This window comes from Poeciliopsis prolifica, unplaced genomic scaffold (genome assembly GCF_027474105.1).
Source record: "Poeciliopsis prolifica strain line A6 unplaced genomic scaffold, Auburn_PproV2 SCAFFOLD008, whole genome shotgun sequence".
Taxonomy (NCBI): domain Eukaryota; kingdom Metazoa; phylum Chordata; class Actinopteri; order Cyprinodontiformes; family Poeciliidae; genus Poeciliopsis; species Poeciliopsis prolifica.
The window spans coordinates 1830392-1854869 of NW_026562383.1; the positions used below are offsets into that span (position 1 = coordinate 1830392).

The window sequence follows — 24478 nt, forward strand, 5'->3', positions numbered from 1 at the left end:
CTGCTCAAAATGCCATGTTTCAGAGAGAGGTGCAGGCAGCAGACACCACCAGCTGCTTATGGTAGCAGATGCCCGGGTGCAGAGGGAGAACAAATGACTCGTGCATCCTTTATACTGCATAGGAGAGCTAAAAACAGATACCAGGGGTTTCAGTGAGAGTTCAAAGGCAAAACCCGAAAGCTGTGTAAGAAGAAAAACGAGAAAAGACGAGGAATAATAGGGCTGAGATGTCCACAAAGAAAAGACTTTGAAAGAAGAGATGAGTCATGGTCCAGCTGAGTACTCAAACTGCTTTTTTGTGCCAGTTGGCACAAAATCTACAAATCTGTGGGTGTTACTAAAGGAAGAATGGTGCACACATTGGCAGCAGTGTCCGATACAGTATCAGCAACAAGATGAACGACGTCCGGCGGCGAACTGAGCTGCAATCAATGTCTGTGCTGTGTGCGCCTGAGGACAGACTGGTAATGCCTGGCCGATGTCCTTTCAAGAGGAAATTCCTGACCAGATCTCCAGGTCCCCGAGCAGCGGGAGTGTGTGGGTGGGCCGCAAGAGTCAAGCATGACAATCAAAGTCAAACTGGGGACTGACAGCGATGGAGCTGCGCCAGGAAATGAATGCTTAAAAAGTATTGCATCAGCTCGGCGAATGCCTCGACAACGGCCGCACGCACCCTCCTCTCCGTGGGCATTCGACAGCACGTCTCGGCTCTCCCAGAGCTCATCACAGGGCCACTTGTGTCTGGAAGCAGATACCGCCACGCAACAGATGGAAATTGAATTTCTTTAATCGTGCCGACTCGCTGCCCGCAGATAGAAAGCCGCTGATGCTGGGTGGAAAAAGAAAGAAAGCAAGAAAAGTCTTTTGAGATTCCGTCCTGCTGGGAGACAAACAGACCTCACCGGGCCTGGAGGGCAGGGGCTAACTCAGGGCCGTCTATTTTTCTCCCCTTACGAGGGCCGCGAGGTGACGCTTTTATAAGCAACATTCCCATTTCTGACGGGACATGAAGTGCCACCTGAAACCACACATCTTAAGAGTTTACAGGGCTTTAAAAATTAATAGCCACACTGATTTTACATGGACAGGGGCTTCTCCGGAAGGAATAACCTTTTAATAGCGTTTGGCAACCATCTCCCTTTAATCGCAACTCAGAAGGACAGATGTTATGCAACGCCGATGCATCCATTTGTGTAATGAACTCAGTGGAGCAAACCAACGTGACTGGCAGAGATATCAGTTTATCAAACCATTTAAACCCCTATGCTTAAAAACTTTATTTTAGCTCTTTATGCAGCTCATTAGATACCAGCAGCCGGATAACGAATGTCTAGTTTTCACAAGCCACACACGGAGAAGTTGGCTGGTGAGCAGAATGAGACAATTTTTGATTTGTGCTTTATGTATATATAAAGTTATACATAAAGTACTAAAGTACTGAATGACTGAACAAGCTAATGCGTTACAGTAAATCAGAGCTTATTCACTCAAATATTAAACGTTTTATCATTTGAAATGATCTGGTCACTTCCAGATCGAGTCTTGCATTAGAGAACGAAACATGCTAATCTAGGTTCGACCTGTTCAGGCTCTGTAATTAGAAATCCGCCAAAAATCTGTGATTGGTGCGTCGCTCCTTCTCACAGAGCTGCTTCAGGCTCACCAACTCCTTCAGTTTCAACAAAGTGACTGCTATATGTAGACTTCTCGAGTCACATTTACTTCTAAATGCTGGTCTGAAACGTCAAATTGAACCAATAAATCCATTCAATTGGACAACCTTAAACTCTCTGAAATATGGGAAAGGTAACAGCAATCTTAGCAAGGACAGGCGAGCCATGAATTCAAATCTATAGTTCAGCAATTAAGAATTTTTATTTCCTTTATTTCCTTCCTCCTTTTTATCAAACCAGTGAGCAGCCGGTGGACGATGCTTCCAGAATACTGGATTAGAGTCCGCTGCAGGAGTTTTGGAAGTTAGCAATGCCAGATGCATCGCAGCTAACGTTGGGATGATGAATAGTTGGAGCAAACCAGAGGTCATATGCCCTGCAGGAGGTGTGTAATGCAGGGAATTAACCAACCTGTGCAGCAACACAATCTCACACTGCTAGAGGAGAATAATGCTAGGCTAAAAAACAAAACAAAACTGTAGCTGAGACTCCACAGACTTTATTTCAGGTGTAACAAAATGTCTGAAAAACAAAAGAGTCAAGGTGTGGGAATTAAAGAGAGAAATCAATCCAACAAAGCAACAGTAAAGAGATGGAGCTTTTTGTTCTACATCAAAGAGATGACTCACATGATTAACAATTGGTTCAATATTAAATGATCCTTTAGTTTCTACCTTCTATTTATTTATTTTTTTTGCTTTACACATTTATGCTTCAAACCAGATTTTTATATTCACCTGAGAAAACATAAAAAGCAGTTTTCAGATCACAATTTTAGTCATCCATTTACTTATTTATTGAAAATATGACAATGAATGTAATTTTTTGGTTCATCTTCAGGTTTCTGCGTTAGGATGACGTATCGAACGACGTTAGTCAAATATCGCAAAACAGTCAAATATGTCTATAGCATTTTTTGGCATCACACCAGTCATGTGATCAACAGACAGATGTCACTGCTGGCAAAAACGAGGAAGAAGACAACAGGAAGTGGTAGGAGGATGATGGTTTGTTTTTGTTATTTTTTTCTAGCGAGTTATCCACCAGAGCTCTCACAGCATCAACACAATTCATGAAATGTTTTTTGTCAATCCAACGTGTTGAATCCACAACTCTTCAGTAAAATCATACTAAATTTTTCCAAAAAAAAACACATATGGAGCCTCTCCCATTTTTTATTTAATGGAAATGCTCCAAATGTGAAATTGCAATTTTTTTTTTTTTGACATTAAAAGAATATAGACAAAGATTTCCATTTGAAACGGAAACTCAGCTGGTGTTGTGAACAGTTGATGGCAACTGTTGCTACTAAGCAAGAAATAGGTTATTAGATTTAAAGGCCAATTGCCTTCAACCTAAAGGCTGATTGCCTTTAAGGATGTTTTTGATTGTTTTATTTCCTCACTAAATCAAATTATTGTTTAAAAAAAATTTAAATTGTATTTACTTAAGTCATCTTTGTCTGATATTAATATTTGTTTGAGCTTTTATTGTGTGAAAAAACAGCAGCATCATAGAAGTCCTATCTGCAGACGCCGTCATTGTAACCTGACAATGCGCTGCAGTTTCCAGCTTCATCATGGTGTGTGGAGATGATTTGTGGAATCTCCATGTGGGTTTGGACACCACCTGTCCCTTCTAATGGCCCGTGTGCAGCCTTGCAGGATGGCACAGATGGATCTACAGCAGGCGTACCTGCCTTCAGGTCAGCATCGTGACCGTCAGCCCCCACATAACTCGCTGCTCCCATACACAGACGTCTGCCCGCTGCCGTCATTCATCAGAGTTTTCACGCCAAGTCAACAGATTCTTGTTGTGGTGGGCAGCGAGGGAAGCGCCTCCCGGGTTCATTTCCAGCAGTAACGACGAGTGTGTGGATGTTTTTAAAGGAGGAGGTGAACGATAGAGCTCACCTGTCCATGCAGGTGACCTGATATCACCAGCAGGACAGAATCTATTGCAGTTAAGACAACAGCTGTAACAGATTTGATTCAAAATTTGGTTTAAAATTCAACCCAGTAATCATAGCCTTGACTTATATATTACTTCTAACTGCCAATTTGAAAGTTCTCTTAACAAATATACCAAATTATGCATTAATACACACAGCTGACATCTGAATCTCTGCTCTTGTGGTTCAGCCATCGGCGTGGCGTTCCTGGATTGGTTGCTCTGCAACATGGTGCCTATAGGCGTTTAAGCATCAAAGTTGAATTTTCTTTTCAATATTTTAGAAAAATACTTTGCAAACACACAAATCTGCAAATAATTTGGACCTACGTTCCACGAAAAAACACACACAAATAAGAATCTGCACATACTGGCCCACTGTTGGACTTTTTGGGACTTTATGGGTTTTTTTCGGCGACAACTAGGAAAAAAATTATAAATTTATGACATCCTCTAAGTCTTGATTTATAGCTCTAATTGCATCTGAAGAACCAAATTAGAATTACATTTAATCACACCATAACTAGGGTCAGAACTTTAACAAGTTATTTCGATTAATTCATTACACTGATAATTTGCAGTTTTCATTATAATTTTCCATCCACTTCACAATTAACCTTTACTTTTTGGTCTATATGATCATGTGTGTCCTGAACCAGCCGAGGTGTTTCTGCCTTCCCCAGGCCGATAAGGCGCCTCTTCATATCCGTCCAAAACACTGCTGACCGACGCGCCTTGGCGTCCCGAAGCCGAGCTCAGCTGGCGATCGTGCGAGCCCAGACCGACTCCATCATCTTCTGTGTGACCCTGCACAGCTCTAAGCTGCCACAAGGAAAACAACTGTGTGGGAGAGCAGGAAATATAAATAGATGTCTAAGCTGCGCATCAACTGGGCCCGGCAAGGGAAGCAGAGGTGCTACTTGATGTGTTTGAGCCGCTGATGACCTTTTCAGACACATGCCAGGCAACGCTAACGGCTTCATCAGTCCGTCTCGCAGAAACGGTTGTTATCCCCTCACTGCCTCAGAAAGCCACAGGGCAACATGTGTGGCTTGTGCAAAAGTGGAAACAGTTCCAGAGTTTTTCTCTATGGGATATTTCTCTCTCTCTCTTCCTCACTTCAGCACCAGGAGCATTTCCATCAACAGAGAGGACTACAGGTGCAGCTTTCTGACCGATTTTAAAAAGCCTGACCTGCGCATTCATTTATCTCTCCTCCTTATCCTGTGTAGTTAAATTATAGTTATTATTAATGCTGCAAAGCACTTCATCATCAGCAACATAATGAAGGACGTTTATGTATTCATTTATTTTTCTGTTTTTTTTGCTTCATTCTTTCTGGTTCTCCTGACCCTTCAGAGTAAGAGCCCTCAGGCTGCAGCGCCTAACCGGAATGCATCCCTGCTGTGACCAGTCACACCTGCGCTTCTCCTGCTGGAACTTGTCTGAACGCTGCCGGTCTGGAATCCCCTCTGCGCCAAACTCGCGGTCTCATCAAAAAAAGAAAAAAACAGCTCGGATGTGGTGTGAATCCCTCCGAGACGCCTCGGCTGCACCCATCACTGCGACTGCTCCTCAAAAATCCCCTCAGTGGAGACGCTGCACAGATAATCCTGCAACGTCCCAGATCTTTTCTGGGATTGAACCCCGGTGGGAGCTGGCGATGAGATTTCAGAGGGCACCGCCGGCCACTTTTTTGTTTTTTTCTTTTAATCAGAGGAGAATTTGGTTAAAGGGGCCAGGGGAGGATTTGCAGTGTCCCCACAAATCCAGGTTATTACCAAGCATGTCTCAATAAGCAATTAATCAATTAATTTTCTAGTATATCATTAAATAAATTATAATTTCCGTTCTGATGGTTAATATTTTTGAAAGGCGGTTTTGTTGACAGGGACATTGTTATGTTTTTTTTTATGTGTGTGTGTGTGTGTGGGAGTGTGTGTGTGTGTGGGAGTGTGTGTGTGTGTGGGAGTGTGTGTGTGTGCTCGTCTTATTTCTTGTCTTTGGTTGGTTTTATTTTCCATTTAAAATGTCTTCCAGCTGCAGTGTGGAGTGCTGTGAGCAAAATTAACTTGTAGTCTTGCATTATTGTGCCGTTCTCGTTATTTTAGTAAAAAACTGTCTCGATACAGCGATATTATTGTTTATCGCAATCATTTCTGGGACAGTTTATTCTCCAGCAAAATTAGTTACAGTGGCCGGCCACGTTATGATTGAAATGTTTTACTCCAGTAGTTCAAACATGAATCGAGAGTTGGGAAACTTCTACACGGCTTCAACATGAAGCAGAAGTAACGTGTTGTGAAACTGCGCTGTATTAAACATGGCAGCCAGACTTTTCTGCAAACAAACTCACTTCAAATATCTGCACAACATGCATGATCAGCTTTTTCTTTTATTTTGCTATTTCGCTGTAAATTGTAACTTAAGTTAAATTCCACTTTTCCAAAACCAAGCTTCCACAGCTGCATGATAACATCGCATAAGGCAGCTGATCACAGTTGGTCGCCTTTTCTTGCCTGCTGTATTTTCAGGTTTTTAAATTGGATTCCCTGATCAGAAGTATCTAATTTTTCTTCCTCCTGTTTATTGGTGGCACATGTGGTTTATCTTGGAAGTCGGAATGACATCACACCTAAATCAAGCGTATTCCAGTTGCAAGTGAAGAAACTGTGGGATCTGCTAACAGTTAGTGTAACTTTTTTAATTATTATGGCTTTTCGTCAGTACTCTGCGTTGTGTGAATATGGCAGCAATACGTATTGCTGATACGCAATACAAACTGATGGGAAGGGAATGATGAAAAGACAAAAAAAAAAGTGCTAATAAGTAGTTTGTACCGGTTCCGGCCGTATCTGTTATGACTTTTGACCTCAGATGTTGAAATGTTTCATTTCTGAGTGAAAACTGAAAAATCTCATTTCTGAGTGAAAACTGAAAAATCTCACTTCTCAGCAGAAACACCATGAAACTGCATTGGATTTCTTCAGAACTCTGGAGGTGAGCATGTTCTGGCAAGTCGGATAAGATTCAATCATTGTGGTGCTACGAAGCACGAACAACATGAGCTCAAACACTGAAGGAAGGCTCACATTTTACTGCACTGTGAGTGACACTGCTCAATGCTCAACTGAAGGTTTTCTTGGCGATAAGCTCTGACCTGCTCAGCTCTGACTCTGTGGTCTTTCTCGATTGGAAACTCTGAAATTCCTGCTTATGAGAGCAAACACAACATCAGCTCGATTCATTTGCCTCTTGTGATGTCATGACCCAAATACACACAATTTGATGGAAGTTTTTTTTTTTCCTTCACAGCACTTCTTTAAAATATATTTTATGAAATATTACAGCGGGAATCCACTTTAACAACCAGCTGTGTTTTGTTGGAAGTTTAGATGTGTTAGTGATTATATCCTAAAAGTATGATCACTGCCTTTAAAATGGACCAAGATGTCACTTGGTATTTTCTAGTACCGATCAATCAGGGATGAAAACCACTGCAACCTGCTGTCCCTTATTCTGTACTGAACCACGGAACTGCTCCTCCCTGACTCATCGCTCAGGTCTGTTGAACGTGATCACCAATCCCCACGCCGCGTAAAATATGTTCATATCAGTCATGCAAAGTTCAGTATCTCCTGCATCAGTAAATAATGAAAGACTGTGTGCCATTTTCTGAGGAGCAAGACGGAGCATGCTTGATGGATGAGGCGCAGCTCGCGTCTCTAACTGACCCACATGCACAACAATGAGGGCTCGCCCGCATCTCTCTGCCCGCGCGCCTCCCGTGCCGCGGTCCCGTTTTGGGGCCGCGTTCCGCCGGGAATCGCTTTCAACTCACCGAGCTTTCCCCGGGACTCCTCCAGCTTCTGGATCTGGTTCTCCAGGAAGAACATGGCCACTGCGAACGCAAGCAGCGCCAGCAGCTGCAACTTGGGCGGCATCATGACTCTGAGCAACCCCATCAAATCATCCGGAGGGGGATTTGGTCACTCCATCCTCGGAAGAGACAACACCGAAACAAACAGCGGCTGCGGCGGGGGGTTCACTCAGCGGCTGGGGAGTGTGAGCATGGCCCCCTCTCTCGCTCTCTCTGTTTCTCTCTCTCTTTCTCTCCGTCGTTTCTCAGAAGCGTGTGTGGATATCTCGTAACATCTAGATCCTCCAGTCACCTCAAATGGTAGACCCCCATGCTTCATTAATTGTCCCAGATTGTAAATCGCCTCAAAACCCAGAAGATTTGGCCAGAATGCGAACTTCTCCAGTCGGATTGGGGAACCAGACTGGTACCAGTCGGTGTTGCCAGTGTCCCCTATCACACCGAGTGTGGCTACCACCGCACTACGGACACATTACCCCTGTGTGCCACCCAGACTATTGGCCGTATGAGCAGTCCACCAGCCAGCAGTGGCTTTTCATTCGTTCACTATTCCTGCCTATTCAATCCGGATTGGACAGTTTCATCTGATTTACCTCAACCAGACGGCAGGTGTCGCCCTTTTTTCATCATCCTCGAAATTCAATAAAGACAAGGAAGAGATTTTTAGTCGGCTTTAGTTAATGCCAACATAGAAAAGATTAAAGAAAATTACAAAATGAAAGGAATAGAAAAGAAAATTTTCATTAAAAAAATCAAACAAAATATTTCAAGCGAAAGTGTTTATTTTCTGACAATAAGCTGAAAAATAAAGGACAAATCTATTTTTCAAACTGAACATTACTCAGGCGAGTATAGCTTTCCCTGAGTGGAATAATAAAGGGCCATAGTAGAAGTTTCGCTAACAAAGCAGGCTGCAAAATGTCGGGAGAGGTGTATCTCCTGTGGCTGCTGTCGTTGCTGCAGACGGTGAGTTTATTAACGCTGAGAGAGCCGGTGTTAGCCACAGGGAGACTCCCTACAAGCTTACAGCCATCACCGGCCGCGTACAGTCGGCTGGTGGTTCTTACAGTCCGTCGTTCAGCTTCGAGCACCGCATCCTGTTGTTCCAGGAGTCGCTACATGACGTGGCTCTTCCAATGAATAGCTGCGAACCAAGAGGAGAAATTGAGTTTTTATTCGTTCAACGCTGTAAATCTGGATGACGCTGCTATCAGAAATGAACTGAACAGTTCATGTACAGGTTTTTGGCGCCGAGAGGCAACGTTGACGTTTGACTTCCGGCGTTCCAAACTCTCAATCTGTATAAAAGCTGAACGACAACCGAGATTTAAAATGACGTTTAGCGTTAAAGTGACGTGGCACGGAGGGCGCTCGTGGTCTACGGTGTTTTCGTATTCCGAAAATGAAAGGAGACCTTCTGTGAAGCGTTAACATAAACTCCGCTGAAAACGAAAACAAATGAGTGGAGCGTGACGTGTCTGCTGGACACAGCGAACCACACAAGATGACAAGAAGCAGAACTTACTGTTTGGATATTTTTTGCGAGCGGAAATGTTTTTTTCTATCTAATGAAATTTTATAACACCAAATACAAGTTGTTTTTTTGTGAGTGTGCTTTATTGCTTATAAAAGCTTAATTTGGCCAACATATTTACAAAGAGATGCATTTTCAACTCATTAAAGTCCGTACAAAAATATTCAAGGACAACATCTTCCATTTTCATGTCAAAGGAAATAAAAAACCAGTTCAAGCGCACGAGACTGTATAGTTGAAATCTGTTATTTCCGGTCACTTAATGAAAAACAGGAAAGTGGGTTCGATTCCAGGTCTCGTGCCATTTCTTCTCTCTCCTTCCTGTTTTCTGACGAAATTACTGTTCAATAACTGTAACGAGCCAAAAACAAGAATTAAAATATGTATTTCTTGTTTTCCCTCAGTAAGAAGGTTTCTTATTTAATATTGATTATAATTACCAAACTTATTTCTATTTGAGATATATATATATATAAATTTTTTCCCAACTTTGGAAGTTTACATACATTTTCTTTGTATTTTGTGGAAACGCCCCTGATGATTTGAGTTAGACATGTGGGGTACCTTCCAGGTTTTTGATGACGACTCCAAACATTGCCCTTGTTTGGTGTGGCCGTCACCATCTTAACTAATTTTGTGATATGCTTCTAGGTTTGTTTGTTTTTAATTCTTATTTTAAAAGGCATTGTAATCTTATTCAGTGGCATCTTGATAGTCCAGACCTACACAAAGGAAATAAATGTGTGATTTGCAGTAGCTTATTGCTGCAAATTCTCATGTCTTAGTTTGTGGTGTTGGTCCAAAACTTGTGCATTCATACTTGTATGAAAATGATCAGATCATTATCAGGTGTAGGTAGAAAAGGGGCAATTTAACCACCTGCCTTTTTCCCCCATTTCACATCGACGATCACTACGGCTGCATTCACACCAGTCCTGTTTAAAGCTCCATTTCTTTTCTCTATAAAGTCTGGTTTGTTCAGTCAGGTGTGAATGTGTAATCAAGCCCCAATGTCTCCAAAAGCAGGAAGTGCAGTATAAAACAGGGCCTTCTGGGTAAATACAACCAAAACAAACAAAACTGGGATTCTAGTGCTAGTGTGAGAAGGGTTAGGGGTCAGGCTCGTGATCTTTTACCGAAGACAAAACAAATCCTACAACCACTAAGATTTGATGTCGCTCCATTTTTATTTACATTTTATAAAGGTAAAAGTGGTCTTCAGAGGTTTTCATGTTGTTTCCTTCAGTTGTCGTCCCACAGGTGAGGAGAGGAACAGGTATTTTTCAATTAGCTTACAGTGCCATGTGAATTTGAACTGCAGCAAATGAAAATGGAACAAATGTCACAATTTGTCCCCAGTCGAGCAGAGTCTACCGGATTATCAGATGTAAAAAACTCTGTTTACCATTAACGGCTCTTTATAGATAAATATTGTAAAATCAAATGTCAGGGTCTATATGTCCAAAAAGCTGGTGTCTGGCTCAATCTGGGTCACCAACATATCTGATCATACACTGATATTTAGTAACGTTAGACAGAAATTTAAATTATTGTTGCTAAACATAAATTGAACATTTCGGAGTGATTTGTCTAATAGACTGAAATCTGTTGCATGTTTTTGTACACTCAAGGCGAGCTTCAAATGGTGTTCAAAGGTGATAAAGACCATCTCATTCTCATACAGACTGAGTTCCACTTGAGACTGTATGATGAACGTATTTGGTTCCTAATTGAATCTCCTTCTCATGTAACCTGCGTATCCTTACAGCTGTCTGCGTATGGGGCCGAGCTGTCGTCCGAGGCTTGCAGGGAGCTGGGCTTCTCCAGTAACCTCCTGTGCAGCTCCTGCGACCTGCTGGGGGAGTTCAGCCTCACCAAGCTGCAGCCCATCTGCCGGCAGTGCTGCCAGCAGGAGGCTCAGATGGAATCACGCAAGGTAAGGCTGGGCTGGGCTACATGAGAGCTTATTTAGAGAACAGAGGGAATGCCTGTAAAAATAAGAATAGTTTACTATGTCAGAGGTGCAAACTGAAGACGGTGTAAGGAATGCAGGACAATCTGTCAGAATGCGTCAGCTTTTATTGACAGAGGGTCGCATTCTTTAGCATTCTGCCGCTACTAAAAGCAGCTCAGTTTGCCATCTGTCTGTGGGTTTGTTGACACTTTGCAACTGTGCATCATCTCTGAGCCGTCTGTCACCAGCTGAGATTCCTTTGACCATAGAACACAGTTTGACATTGCGAAAATAAATTAGCTTAATGGACGCATGAATTTGGTTTATTTTGCAAAACTGCAAGGGAATCATTTATTTCACATCACACAAGTCATATTATGAACAACTGGATGTTGCTACTGATGCAAACCCTGAAGAAGAGCACAGGAACTAGTAGGAGGATGCCGTTTTGTAATGATTTATAGGCCTGAACAAGCTTCTTCACATGTGATTTTCGACTGTGTTTCTTATTTAATGGAAATAAGAATTGCAAAATTGTGGGGGTTTTCGGCATTATTGGAATACTGAGGAAACTTGGCACACATTTGTAACTACTCTGAAACTCCATCATGACAAAGCTTTCCCAGCCTCTGTTAACACCCCTGTGACGGGCTGAATTGGCAGGTTTTGCCCCGGGACCGTCTCCGTGGCGATCCCCTCTGTGATTACAGCAGGAATCATTGCAACCCTCGCTGAGCTCTGATGGATAAACGCACAGTCGACTGATGGTGGGAAAACAGCATTCTTTTTTTTTTTTTCTCTCTTTTGATTTAAGCAAATCCCCTGGAGCGCGTGTGTAGTATCCTAGCAACAGTACATTCTCAGAAGTGTAGTGAACACCTCATTACACCTCTTGATGATAACTCTATTCCAGAAAGACGCTTACAGCCAAGATTACCTCTTTCCGCTTCCTCCTTCTCCTCCCTACGATTTGAGTAAAAACTGTCACTTGAAGAGCAATCGGCCTCCTCCTGCTGCTCTCCATCCCCTCGTTGTACCTGCTGAAACCACACCGCCTCTCAGCACATTCCCCCTCAGACAGCAACAATAATGTCCCTTAAGAATCCGTTTAATTGTTGGATTGGACATGAGTGGTGAGTCGTTAGGCTCTCTGCAGAGCCCTGTTGGTTAGTGAGCAGGTTGAGTTCAGCTAACCTGACTTATCTCCGTCTTTTAGGCCTCTTTGCAGAACAATCGATGATAATACCTGTGAGACACTCATTTCAGAGCGTGGAAACCTGCTGTGTGATGACCTTCGATGAGAAACGCTGGAAAACATACATTTTCATTCATACATACACATTTTTAATTCTCCCTATGTATTCTGGAGATCCATCATGGTTTCTCCTGGCTGATACCGTTTTCAAGTTGTCCTTGTCAGATCTTTTATAACCTTAACAGAAACCGTGTGAGAACATGCTGTTGGTTAGTTTTCAAGTGTTTACAGAACACTCAAAATCACATCGTTCTTCTTATATTTTGCCTGTCATGAGTGACTGAAGAGACTTAAGGTTTAAACATAAAATCTTTTTTTTCTCCATACTAAATCTGATTTCTGATTTGAATAGATTTTTTTTTCTCCCTTTTAATAAAAATCAGCTTTTTTTTTACAGTTTTTTACCCCTTTAATAAATATTGTTGTGCTCTTGGAGGCCGGAGCAGTGCAGAAACGTTGAATTCAGTCTCTCTTAGTGAATCGTTTATATCTTTATATTCCATCTGGGTAATATTTGTTCGATCTGTTCAGTGTTCTCTTTTCCCTGTTAAATTTTTTTTAAACAGTTTCCATCGCAGTATTTGTTGTGGAACTTCCAAACAGCTTTATGGAGTCGGTTTTGTGACTCTATTTTTATTTCTGTATTCCAAATTCAATGATGCCAAAGCAAAATGTTCTGTTGTGGTGTGGTGTGTATTAACACACACGACTCCTTCCACTATCTCCCAGCATCAGGAAACATTACAAACCTGATCCCTGATGGATTGATGGTCATTTCATTCTGTCCATGGAAAGACAGACACACTATGAAGTGAAAGTAGTACATTAGTGAAAATATATCTTCATTTTTCTAAAAATTAAATCTCCATAAAAAAGCTATTCGATTGACTTAATAAATTTATGGCCCAACCATAGTATGACTGGATCATTTTGATTGGCTCATCTCATCTATATATTTAATCAAAACCAAAACTATAAATGTGTCACTGACGTCTTTACTGACTAACTGGTTGTTGAAAAGCTCATCTTCATCTTCGTCATCCATCAGGCCTGCTGCATATGCTCAGATTTGCTGCTTATTGATCTTGAAGATGCCACGGCTTGTTTATGGCTCTGCTCCTCCACGCTAAGCTCCGCCCCTCCAGCGGAGACTCAAACACATCTCTTTATTTTTTTTATCTTTTTCATTTCCCCCTGCAGCTCTACGCCGGAGCGATCCTGGAGGTGTGTGGATGAAAACTGGGGAGGTTCCCTCAAGTCCAGGGTAAGTTCTGCAGAGAGACGAAGGACGTCCATCTGTTGTTTATTTACCTCAGCTGTGTCCCCTCAGCTGTTTCTGCCGCATTCTCAAGATGTCCGTCCATCTGTCTGTCCACATGACCTCTGACTCTGCTTTTTCCCCTCAGCTTTTGTCAGGAGCGAGATGCCCAAGATGTTTAAAGGTCTTCAGATCAAGGTAACCCTGAAGAGTTATGTTCTTCTGTTGTGTAGGGCTGCAACTAACGATTATTTTAGTGAACGATTAATCGATTATTCTGACGGTTGATTGATCAGATTGAAAAATGTCACATTTAATTTAAACACTTTTTTAAATATTAAAAATTCAAAAATGCAAACAAACAAATAATTAATTTCTCTTTTTAAATAATAAAAATATTCAATGCCTAAAATGAAACATCGTAACATTCCTTTAGCTGGACTGGGTGAAGATAAAACTGTACCACTAGAGGAAACACTTTTACAGACTGAGGTGTTTTTATCTTGTATATGTTTTTTGTACCCTTTTGGCTTAATTACTGCTCTGAATATGTTATTTTTAAACACCAATTTGCATTTTTTGTGTCTGTATTCTTCAGTTAAGATTAATCAGTTATCAAATTAGTTGGCAATTATTTCAAGAATTTATTAATCGCGACTAATCCAATCGTTTTCAGCCCTCATCTTATCATTCTCTGGCATCATCTATTTTTACCAAGCGTTGATGTGCGTTTCTAACACGGCTCGTGTCTTCTGTCTCCCGTTTCCATGGCGCAGTACGTCAGAGGCTCCGATCCCATCCTGAAGCTCCTGGACGATAACGGGAACATCGCTGAAGAGCTCAGCATCACCAAGTGGAACACCGACAGCGTAGAAGAGTTTCTGAGTGAGAAGTTAGACCGAATATAGACACACACAAAAAAATATAATTTTTTAAAAAATATGTATAGAACTTAAGTGGTCTCTTAAATTACCAAGAAAATGGACTTTATTTTGGGCAAAAATGTTGCTTTTTGTTTCATTGGATTTCTGTCATCGTTTAGCTGTTTGTATAAAACCTGGGCTCGACAGCTGTTTAAATCATTAATCTGTGTTTTTGTATCTGATTATAATCAGTGTGTCTGCGTGGATCTCACCAGATGACTCGACTAAAACCCTAAAACACGTCCATAAAATCAATTTCACAAAGGAATCATCTTTTGCTAAGATAAACGTTCCTCTTTTTGTCTGTCGGATATTGTTGTGAGATGATTATTTTTATGATGCTTACTGTTGTGACCAGCAGTAAGAGAGAGTGAATCCCCTTTCCTCAGCGAACGCACCCGGCCTTGATGAGACACACGTCAGTGAAGAGCTCACAGTAAACCGGTTCTGGGATGTGAGCTCTGATGGAAATCTGTGTGTTTCTTCAGCGGCTGCTTTTGAAGAGGAACTGGTTTTCTTTTCAGGGTTCGTTTTTGAGCTGGTTGATGGGATAAATATGCAACAATAAACAGAATCTTCAATTTCTCCTTTAAGGTGTTGGGTTTTTTTTCCTCTGATGCCAACAAACGCATCAGATTGTTCCTGGACAGAAGTGTCTATTTTAGATGATGTGCTGACATCTAGTGGTGTTTTTGTGTATTGCAGCTATGTTTTGCATCAGGTTGCTACTTTGTGTTGACGCTTGTTTGAAACCTGTTGGATTTTCATATAACTACATTTATCTACAAAATCTATGATGAAAATAGATTATCTGTTGTAAGTTTTAGGAACTTTGAGTCAGCAGAGGTGAAAGTCCACAGTAATGTCAGTCTCGCCACCCGCGACCTTCAAAGAGTTGGCACTTTGAAGATTTACCATGCTGAAAAATGACCTGAAGTTTAAAGGGACAGTATTATGTGTTTTCAAGGCACATAGTGCCATTTTACTGCACACTCAGATAACTGTTACCTTCAGTTGTTATAAAAATTATTTAAAATAACAGGACAGGAAGTTTTCTGTTCCTGTTCTCCTCCTGTTGGCATAGAGTCAGATTGCTGTCTCAGCTCTCGGTCTTTGAAATGTTAGAAAGACGCAGAACTGAGGCTGATCAAAATTCATTTTCTGACTGCGGAAACAAAGACTAACTAAATAACCCTGATTAACAAATTCTTGAAATAATTAATCTAGTAATCGAATTATTGGAGTTTACAGACTAATAAAAATGCCATTTGCTAAACAAAACACACTCAGATGCAATAATTAAGGTGAAACTGCACAAAACTGTACATCTTGGAATTAAGACAGATAGGAAACATGCTCTTCCCAGAAACTTAAGTGATATGATTTTAATTTCACCTGGTTCAAATTCTATAGTAAAAAAAGAAGAAACATCTTACTAAACACCCTTTCCTATCAAATTACAAATTGGTTAGTAAATAATATCCACCAGATTAGTTCTACACTGTATTTATGTTAAGTTTAGAACGAGTTTATCTTTTCACATGTTGATGTTCAAAGTATTTTGTTAGCTGCAAATCTTTTGCTCCAAATGATCAAGCGATGGCTAAAGGAATGTTAAGTTAATGCAATTTAGAAAGTGAAATATTTATTTTCCTATTTAAGAAAGGACATGAATTATTTGCTAATTTGCATTTTATAGTTGTTCAATACTGCATAAAAACAGATTCGGAGGTTAAAATGAAAAATCAGCCAAACATGCCAATTTCTTTTGTCCAATTAATCGATTAATTACATCCCCAAAATAATCATTAGTTGCACCTTTATCACATATAACAATGAATGTATAGATTTTTATTCTGTTTGAGCTCCAAACTAACGTGCTCTACACAGAGTGTGGTCAGGTTGATTTTTCCAAAGATGTCTGGAAGAAGTGGCTGCACTTTTTGGGGGGGGGATGTGCACAAATACATAACTTTCATCAGTATAAATAGAGAAAATTGTTCATGGTTTTCTTCATCTTAACAATTGTGCACTAATTTATTACATGGAATTATTATATAGATAGATAGATAGATAGATAGATAGATAGATAGATAGATAGATAGATAGATAGATAGATAGATAGATAGATAGATAGATAGATAGATAGATAGATAGACAGACAGACAGACAGACAGACAGACAGACAGACAGACAGACAGACAGACAGATAGATAGATAGATACTAAAGTTCATTTTAAATGCTGTTTTCTTTGAATGGCAGCAGATTCATAGATTTTCAGCTCCAGTGATACAATCTAAATATCGGTTTTATTCGTTTTATTCGATGTGAAAACAAAGAAGCATACCGTAACCTTGATATGAATCGCGTTCAGGTGAGGAACAGGAGTAAATTTACCAAAAGTCCTTCAGAACAGTGTTTTTCTTCCCTCCTTGGGTTTAAAGCAACATATGAAAGTGATCACATTGTCTTAGCGCATTTTGAGTGATAAAAAAAGACATCTGTTCGCAGACATGAAACTTCCTTCAGCTGGTTTTAGTTTGTTTCTTTTAAAGCTTGGAGTTATTGTAAGATGTTCCTCCTCCTTTGTACACCTTTCCAGCCACTTTAGTAGAATCTTCCTTCAGAGGAATATTTGATAGTGTTTGGTTTTCCAGTCTCACATGCTGGGGGAGTTTGGTGGCGCGTATGATGCAGCCTTGCTCATCCCTCCTGGAAGCAGGATGTACGCCACCTGAGGGTGCAGGGAGGCTGCGGACCAGGCGCTGCAGCTGCAGGGAACCACGTACCCGGCTGGGCTGGACGGAGGCTGGTGCTGCCCGGGGCTCGCCAGCCCCCCGAACCCTGCGCCCTGGTAGCCGAAGGCGTGCGCGCCGTAGGGCAGCGCGCCTGCGGCCAGAGCGCGCGGCACTTCCGCAGTCCGCTGGACAGCTCCGGTGCTGAACTGCGTGAGCGGCTCACAGAGCGAGAACGGAGAGGGGGATGAGGGGGAAGGAGAAAGCAGAGTTCTGGGTTTGTCCCCGGAAACGATCAAAGAGTCCAGGTGAACCCCCTTCAGGTGTTCCGCCGCGTCGCCGAGCAAAGACGGCAGCGGGAAAACCAAGCGGTCCCTCTTCAGGGGACCCCGGGGTTTGCGCCGGGGCCGGTACTTGTAGTCCGGATGCTCCTTCATGTGCTGAGCCCGCAGCCGCTTCGCCTCGTCGATGTACGGCCGCTTCTCCGGGTCAGAGAGCCGCTTCCACTCCGCGCCCAGCCGCTTGCTGATTTCAGAGTTGTGCATCTTGGGGTTTTCCCGGGCCATGCGCCTCCTCTGCCCTCTGGACCAAACCATGAAGGCGTTCATGGGCCTCTTAATGTGATCCAAAGGTTTTGCCATTTTTACGGGCTGATGTTGGAAATGTAAAGGGAATCAAGTCACCGCTTGGAAAAGCTCATGCTCCTCTCGTGCGTAAAAGCAAAAGCTGCTGAGGAGGGAAAAAAAAAGTCCAGAAGCTGGTTTAGTTCTGGAGGATTCGGGGAACAAAAAGTCCAAACTGACTGGAGGAAAACTTGAACAGTGAAGCCGAAAGCCTGAATGAGTGAATGAAAGGGGGCCACGCGGGACCGAGTGGGAGCTTGTTGTTGATGACGCAGAGCATGTCATCCACTCATCACCGCTGACAGGGAGGAGGGAGATGGAGGGGGAGGGGGGTGGGGCACAGGGGGATTAAAGAGACCATATAATCCTTTAAGACAAAATAGGAGAATAACTACAACTTTTTCTCACATTGTCTAGAAACTTTGCTGGATTTTATTGGAATTTTCTGTGATGACCAAAACAAAACGGGGAAAAAATCTCAAGAGAGTTTTTACATTTTTTTACAAATACATGTTTCTATGCAGCCTCCTTTACTCTGATACCTCTAAACTGTGGAATGGTTTACCTTTACAAATCAGACAAACTGAGTTTCTTCATGCTTTTTTCAAAAGTCTTCTTAAAGTTGATCTTTTCTCACTGACTTTGAACTTGAAGTTTCGATTTTTACTCTTATCGTTAATGAATTTATTCTTGGTTTTTTTTATGTCTGGGTGTGATGTACAGGACTCTGGTCAGCTGTGTTGTTTTTAAAGTGTTTTAATTGTGAAATATTTTGGAAACCCCAACATTTCTGAATTATGCAGAACTTTTGTTCCTCTGTCACATGAAATTGGAATGAAACTCCACACAGTACATGGTTCTAACCTGACAAAATGGAAAAAGAAAAAAATATCAAACTAGCACAATCAATTTACAGAAAAGATACATTTCTTTCTGTGAACTGAAGTGGAAACTGCCTCAAAAAAAAAAAAAAAATAGCCAAAATGGCTCCAGAGGGATTATTCCTTGAACAAGGTGGGGTGTGTTTTCCTGTGGACAGGCCTGCTGTGGCTGGTGGATGATCGGCGTTCGGCTTTCCGTTGTCTTAGCGATGTCAGGGCAACCACTGATGAAGAGGAGGAGGGGAGAGAGGGTGGTCTTTATTCCAATTTGCCTCAAATCATCTAAAGCAATCCAGGTCTCTTCAAGGGCAAAATAACCTGACATAAAAGATTCGGTGGAGCACAAGAGACTGGAGGTGGGGGCGATAAGATGTTTTCCTCTCCCTGTCCGGAGGCTGGGAGGACAGCCGGGCTCAGGCAGCTCATCTTCCTCCTTGCAGCTGCCGTTATCTGTTTTGGGGCGTCTGCAGGCAGGCAGGCCTCCACACGGGAGGCGCAGAGACAATCACCCTGCAGAAGAACAGCAGCTGGAGGACGGCAACGTGTGCAGAAATGATCCGCTTCTTTTTGCTCTCCACAAAGGCTTTGGTTGTTTTAAGTGGAAAAATTGTCTTGTGTTGTTTTGTACCTATAAGTGTTTAGAGGGACTTCTAAGAAAGGGCAACGTTTCAACTCCAAAGAGATGAGGTTGGTGGTGTGTGTGTGTGTGTGTGTGGGGGGGGGGGGGGGGGGGAGTGGTGCAGGAGAGGATAAAAAGGGGGGGGGGGTGCCTGCAGCTCAAAATGGGTGGCCATAATCCGGTTATCCTCTCGGCTCTAAAGATACTGGTCCTCTCTTTAGGAGACTATCTTTTCTTCTTATGTCAAAACTGTCCTCTATGCACTCAGGTGGATTAGGGAGTCACAGTGTAGAAAGAGGCTGGCAGGTAGGTGAAAAAGCAAATAAAGGACGAGATAGAGAGACAGGCTGTACGTCTGTGAATAAAAGAGGAATCTAACAAAACAAATCAGCTCTGATCAATAGTAGAACAGCTTCTTTATTTTGTCCAGCAGTCCCCAGTCACTTCACCGTCTCCAACAATTCATCATGAATCTTTTTGATTTGTCTTTCTAGTTTCATGTTCCCAACAAGCAGAACCTCTCCAATGGGTTTCCTCATTCTCCGTCGGCCTTTACCAGTCAAAGGTCATCTGGATTCTAGAAACATCATCCTCAAAGTGTTTCAGAGTCCAATGTATTGAATTTGATTGAGATCCTGAAAAAACGGCATAACAGCAGACGCATCACGAAAACTGGAGGTTTTTCCCAAAGTAATGAGAAGATAAGACAGAAACTGTTTGGGGACAAGTGATCATTTCTACAGCGTTCTGGTTAGGTGACTAAACTCTGCTGCATTCTTCTCAAGTGTCTGGACTAAAAGGTGGGGCTAAACCACAGACATGTCTCTAAAAGCATTAGCCTTTGTCCACAATTCTGAAAGTTAACTTTGATTCAACGACATTATCATCTATAGAGTGAAACAAGGTGGAAGCAGAATCATGACCTTGGAACAGAGTTTTTGTTAAAGGGGCAATACTATGTATTTTCTAGGCACATAATACCATATTAAAGCACAACCAAGAACTATGTAACCTTCGGTCATAAAATACTGTATATGTCAAGTATTAATTGAAGGAAATTTCACTTTGTAACAATGCTATGAAATTGGAGCGCTGTCTCTTTAAGAAACTCCTGCTCTTTCTGAACCTTATCATTTTTACTGAGAAGGTAAATAATGAGCTCAGCAGATGAGTAGTTCCACCAGATGTTTGCTAATTGCTGCTGGCTAGTCTGAAGGAGCTAAGGGGGGAAAATTGTGGGAAAAGGCTCAAAAAGGTGGATTTTCCATAATATCTTACATATATTGATAAATCTAAAATATAGTGAGGACAACAGTCTCAATAAGCTGAAGCAATGTTGGAATAAAGAGTGTCAAATTCCCTGCTGATGAAGTATTACTTTCTATGCAATGCTTTTAAATATTTGAACTTAAGCATTTTAAAAAAAAATAATGATCCTGTGGAATCTGTTGCGTGCTTTTGTAAACTTAAAGTTACATTTAAATAGTTTTACGACCTGGCAGAGCAATGATTGTTTATTAAAACGTTTGTAATGTTTGTTGTTGTAAAAGTAAAGTGCTCTGAACTACCCATCATTGTCAATTTGTTGCTGTAAAACAGACTGAAATAAGAAGTGGTCGGGTTGCTTTCTTTTTTTGGAGAACCCTGCAGTCTGCACTGATGAGAGCTGACTAAAGGATTTTGTGTTAGATTTAGAAAAGTTCCAATTTGCTTCCACTCAAAATTCTGTCACTTCAGCTCCAAATAAAAACTTTAAAGTCCAAAAAACACATTGGAGTTTAACGGGGCTTCTGACACCTCTGAGTAGTCCATTAGGATACATTTCAGGGGGGAAAATCCCCCCAAGATTTTCAGTGCTCTGGGAAGGATTTCACTAAATCTTGTGCTTATACTCACCATACTTAGGAAAAGTAAAGCGCTTATTAATAGCTTTCCTACTGACACATTGATGGAGGAATACGGTTCTGGCTTTGTGGCTGAAAGCTTCAATCCCAGTTTGAGGGTGGGGCCTCTGCTTGATATTAACACACTCCCTCCAACATTCGGGGATAAACCTGGGGGCCACATTACTGCGGTGGCCCCTTTAAGCCACCATGTAATACAACCGAGTCAGCAGTCAATGAGATGCATTTTACAACTGGGCATTTGTCAGCGACTCAGTGCCACAGAAGAAAGAGATTTAAAACATCCTGCAGGAAATGAAAGTGCTGCTTGGAGAGTCTGAGCAGGCGGCTGCTTCCTTCTAAAAGGACATTTTGGTTATGATAGGAGAATGAAAGTAAATATTATTTTCAACAAAATAGTGGTGAAGAGCCTTTCACAAATACATTACATGTTATGTCCAGATTTGTAAAGTAGGTTTGAAATAGAAATAGAAATCCTCCTCCTGTCACACAAAGGTCAACGTATTTTATTAAAGGGACAGTGTCATGTAAAATTAACTTTTTGAGATTTATATCATGTCAGAATATTATTCCCTGATCAAAAACATGCCTGGAGTGTTGCCTTGATTTTTATCATGCATGTTTGAGAAATTCTTGAATCTCCCATGGTAACTATTCAGAGGGCTAAACGCCTGGGTGAACCTAGCCCCACCTTCAGGGACGAAGCTCCTCCACGGAGCTGCAGGTTCCAAGCTTCTCAGCTTCCACCTCACAGAGTAGCCCCTATTCAGCTCCTTCAGACTAGTCAGCATCATTTAGTGGACACCTAGTGAAACTGTGCATCTGAGCTCGTTATAGCAACACTGGTAAAAACATTGTTCAAGGGTTAATAAAGGAGCCATGTTGTGATGGCTTCCTGAAGGCGGAGTTTCAGAAAGTTCAGAAGTTTCTTAAAGAAACAGAGGCCCAATTTCAAGATGTTACATTGCAAAGTCAAATTTCATTTATATATTTAGCATTTTCATGACAACTGCATATGACATAGTTACTTGATTGTGCTTTAAAATGGCACCATGTACCAGGAAAACACATAATACAGCCCTTAGAAGATTTTAGGCAACAATAAGTTTGGCTATAAAGGCAATTATTAACAAAACTACTCATTTAGATCAAAAGCAAGTTAGGACATTACCTGACTAACAGGAGATCATGGGCAAATAGTTTTCAGTGTCTGTTATTGTTTAGCATTGTCAGGATCCTGGGTTGTTTAAAAAAAAAATTCAAACCTCTATTGTCTTTCATCCTTTTTTGAAATTCTGAGATTAAATTTGTATTTTTAAACTGCTATTTTATTTATTTGTTTTATTTATTTGTTTTATTTTTTGCTTTTTAAGAGGAAAACAGCAAAAACACTCTGTGCTGTGAAAAAGAAGGGAAACATCATTGATACTGTCTTTTCTCTCTCTCTCTCTGGAGAACAGGATTAGAGCATCAGTGTAAAACACAGGAATTATCAGCAATTTCTTCTGCTATATAACCAGGGTGGATAAAGGGAAGATGTACTCAAAAAATATATAGAAACTCATGCGTATCACAATATGAGTGGGCTCTACAACTGGTGAAGCATTGCGCCAGTAAGAAGCTTATGGAAAATAATAGGAAGAGCGTGGGTCCTGTGAAGATGCTGCTGCACCGTAACAGAAGGAGAAAAGGAGCGAACTGTCCTGAACTCTTTTTATAGTTCAGGACTGAGCCGGGACGGAGGGGGTCTGGGGTTTGAGACGCTGTCACAACAGCAAGCTCAGATAAGCTCCCAGAGAGGAGACAGAAAAGCATCTTTTTTTTTTAAGTCGCCTCATGCACTTTCTGAGCAACTAGACAAAGATTTTGTACAAATAGTCCCAGGAAGACATATCAGTCTCAACTGACATCTTGAAAATCATTGGAACTATTTGCTGTTACATGATGTGTAGAGGGAGAAAGAAGTGTCAACGACTCAAAACTGCTACTCAAGTGCCACATTTCTTTTCTTGAAAGCAGAAACATCTTTCTCTTGAGCTTAAATGTATTGCAGAGTCGTTTAACCAGGTTACAACATCCTGCCTCGTTCTGGTACCAAAGAAACTCCCACATCAGTCATCAACGGGTGAAGATCTGTATAGAGTTGGAGTTGAAGATGTCATCATACACCTGATTCAAGAACCTCACCTTCAGGTCTGATCTGTCAATTTCCCTAAAGATCTAGTTCATTAACAAGTCTATGTTTCAACAAACCCATCGAAACAGGCTACACAGTGAGGAACCGATTTTAATTCCAGTGTATTTAACACAATTCAGCCTGATCTGCTTTGTCAGAAGCTCCAGGCAGAAGCCTCAACAATCACCTCACAAACAGACCACAGTTCACCTCTGAAAAATCTTTATAAGTTACAATATTTTATTTCATTTTGGTATTAGTAATGTATTTTGGATGTGAGCCGAATTAAAAAGAAAACAAATTAAGCTCTTTCATAAATGAGCCATTATACGTGCGGTAATTAGTTCATCCAATGAACAGAAACGAAACAATAAACAGTAATTCCATCAGAGTCCACTAGAGGTCAGGATAAACTCAATTCTACTGGCAAACACACCCCTTTTACGTTTCAGCGTTTAGATCCTTGAAATTATGCTTTTATTCTAATTTTATATTCAAGAAGAAAGTAAAAAATTATCAAGTATTTTCCGTGTGCACTAACAGCTAAATTTTATTCGTAAAAAAATACACATACAGAAAAACTGGGCTCGTCCGGGATTTGAACCCGGGACCTCTCGCACCCAAAGCGAGAATCATACCCCTAGACCAACGAGCCGGATGCATGTGAAACCTGAAGTACAACATATGAAATTGGTAAAAGCCATATATACCGGCAATAGAGTCATGTATTTCTTGTCATTACGCATTTTTATCTATTAGAGAAGCATTAGATGTATTTGATTTGTGGAAATGACAACTGTTTTTAAAGCATTGCTACAGATGAGTTTTACATACTCATAACTCATAACATAAAAAAGCCAAATACAGAAGCACCTCTTAGTTAAATTATTACTTGAACTTTGAAGGGATTCCGATCTCTGGTACATCTGGTACATTTCTACAAACTGAGCAGGAACCAGGACCTATCAAGAATTTTTTTCAAACAAACTTTCTCTCAATTCAAAGCATTAGACTATTAATTTATCCCATATAGAAATGAAGTGTCATAACTGATTCCACCCAAGTCTTCAGAGAACGGATAGTGACGCTTCGAGCAAAAGAATCTCTGGTAG

At 41.2% G+C, this 24478-nt stretch overlaps 3 protein-coding genes and 1 non-coding gene across 4 annotated transcripts in view; 1 reads left to right on the forward strand and 3 right to left on the reverse strand.

The window, feature by feature from the left end:
* hs2st1a (heparan sulfate 2-O-sulfotransferase 1a) overlaps positions 1-8126 on the reverse strand; it is a 34401-nt gene extending 26275 nt beyond the window's left edge. Inside the window, exon 1 of the mRNA XM_055032753.1 lies at positions 7465-8126. Within this exon, the coding sequence (XP_054888728.1) occupies positions 7465-7588 (124 nt within the window). The 5' untranslated portion in view covers positions 7589-8126. The remainder of the gene's footprint in view (positions 1-7464) is intronic.
* A 243-nt stretch (positions 8127-8369) lies between these two features.
* On the forward strand, positions 8370-15012 carry selenof (selenoprotein F). Its single transcript, XM_055032756.1, has 5 exons — positions 8370-8469; positions 10806-10973; positions 13447-13510; positions 13653-13702; positions 14281-15012. The coding sequence occupies exons 1-5, from the start codon at positions 8422-8424 to the stop codon at positions 14410-14412; spliced, it is 462 nt and encodes a 153-aa protein (XP_054888731.1). The 5' UTR covers positions 8370-8421; the 3' UTR covers positions 14413-15012.
* A 1706-nt stretch (positions 15013-16718) lies between these two features.
* On the reverse strand, positions 16719-17804 carry LOC129361725 (transcription factor Sox-14). The gene has a single exon (XM_055032755.1). It carries the CDS (start codon positions 17802-17804, stop codon positions 17088-17090), a length of 717 nt encoding a protein of 238 aa, XP_054888730.1. The 3' UTR covers positions 16719-17087.
* A 6145-nt stretch (positions 17805-23949) lies between these two features.
* On the reverse strand, positions 23950-24021 carry trnap-ugg (transfer RNA proline (anticodon UGG)). The gene has a single exon. It is a non-coding gene; the product is annotated as a tRNA-Pro (tRNA).
* Between the last annotated feature and the right edge of the window lie 457 nt (positions 24022-24478).

Excerpts from the sequence above, each read along its gene's own strand:
- LOC129361725 (XM_055032755.1), bottom strand. The coding sequence starts at position 17,804 with ATGGCAAAACCTTTGGATCACATTAAGAGGCCCATGAACGCCTTCATG.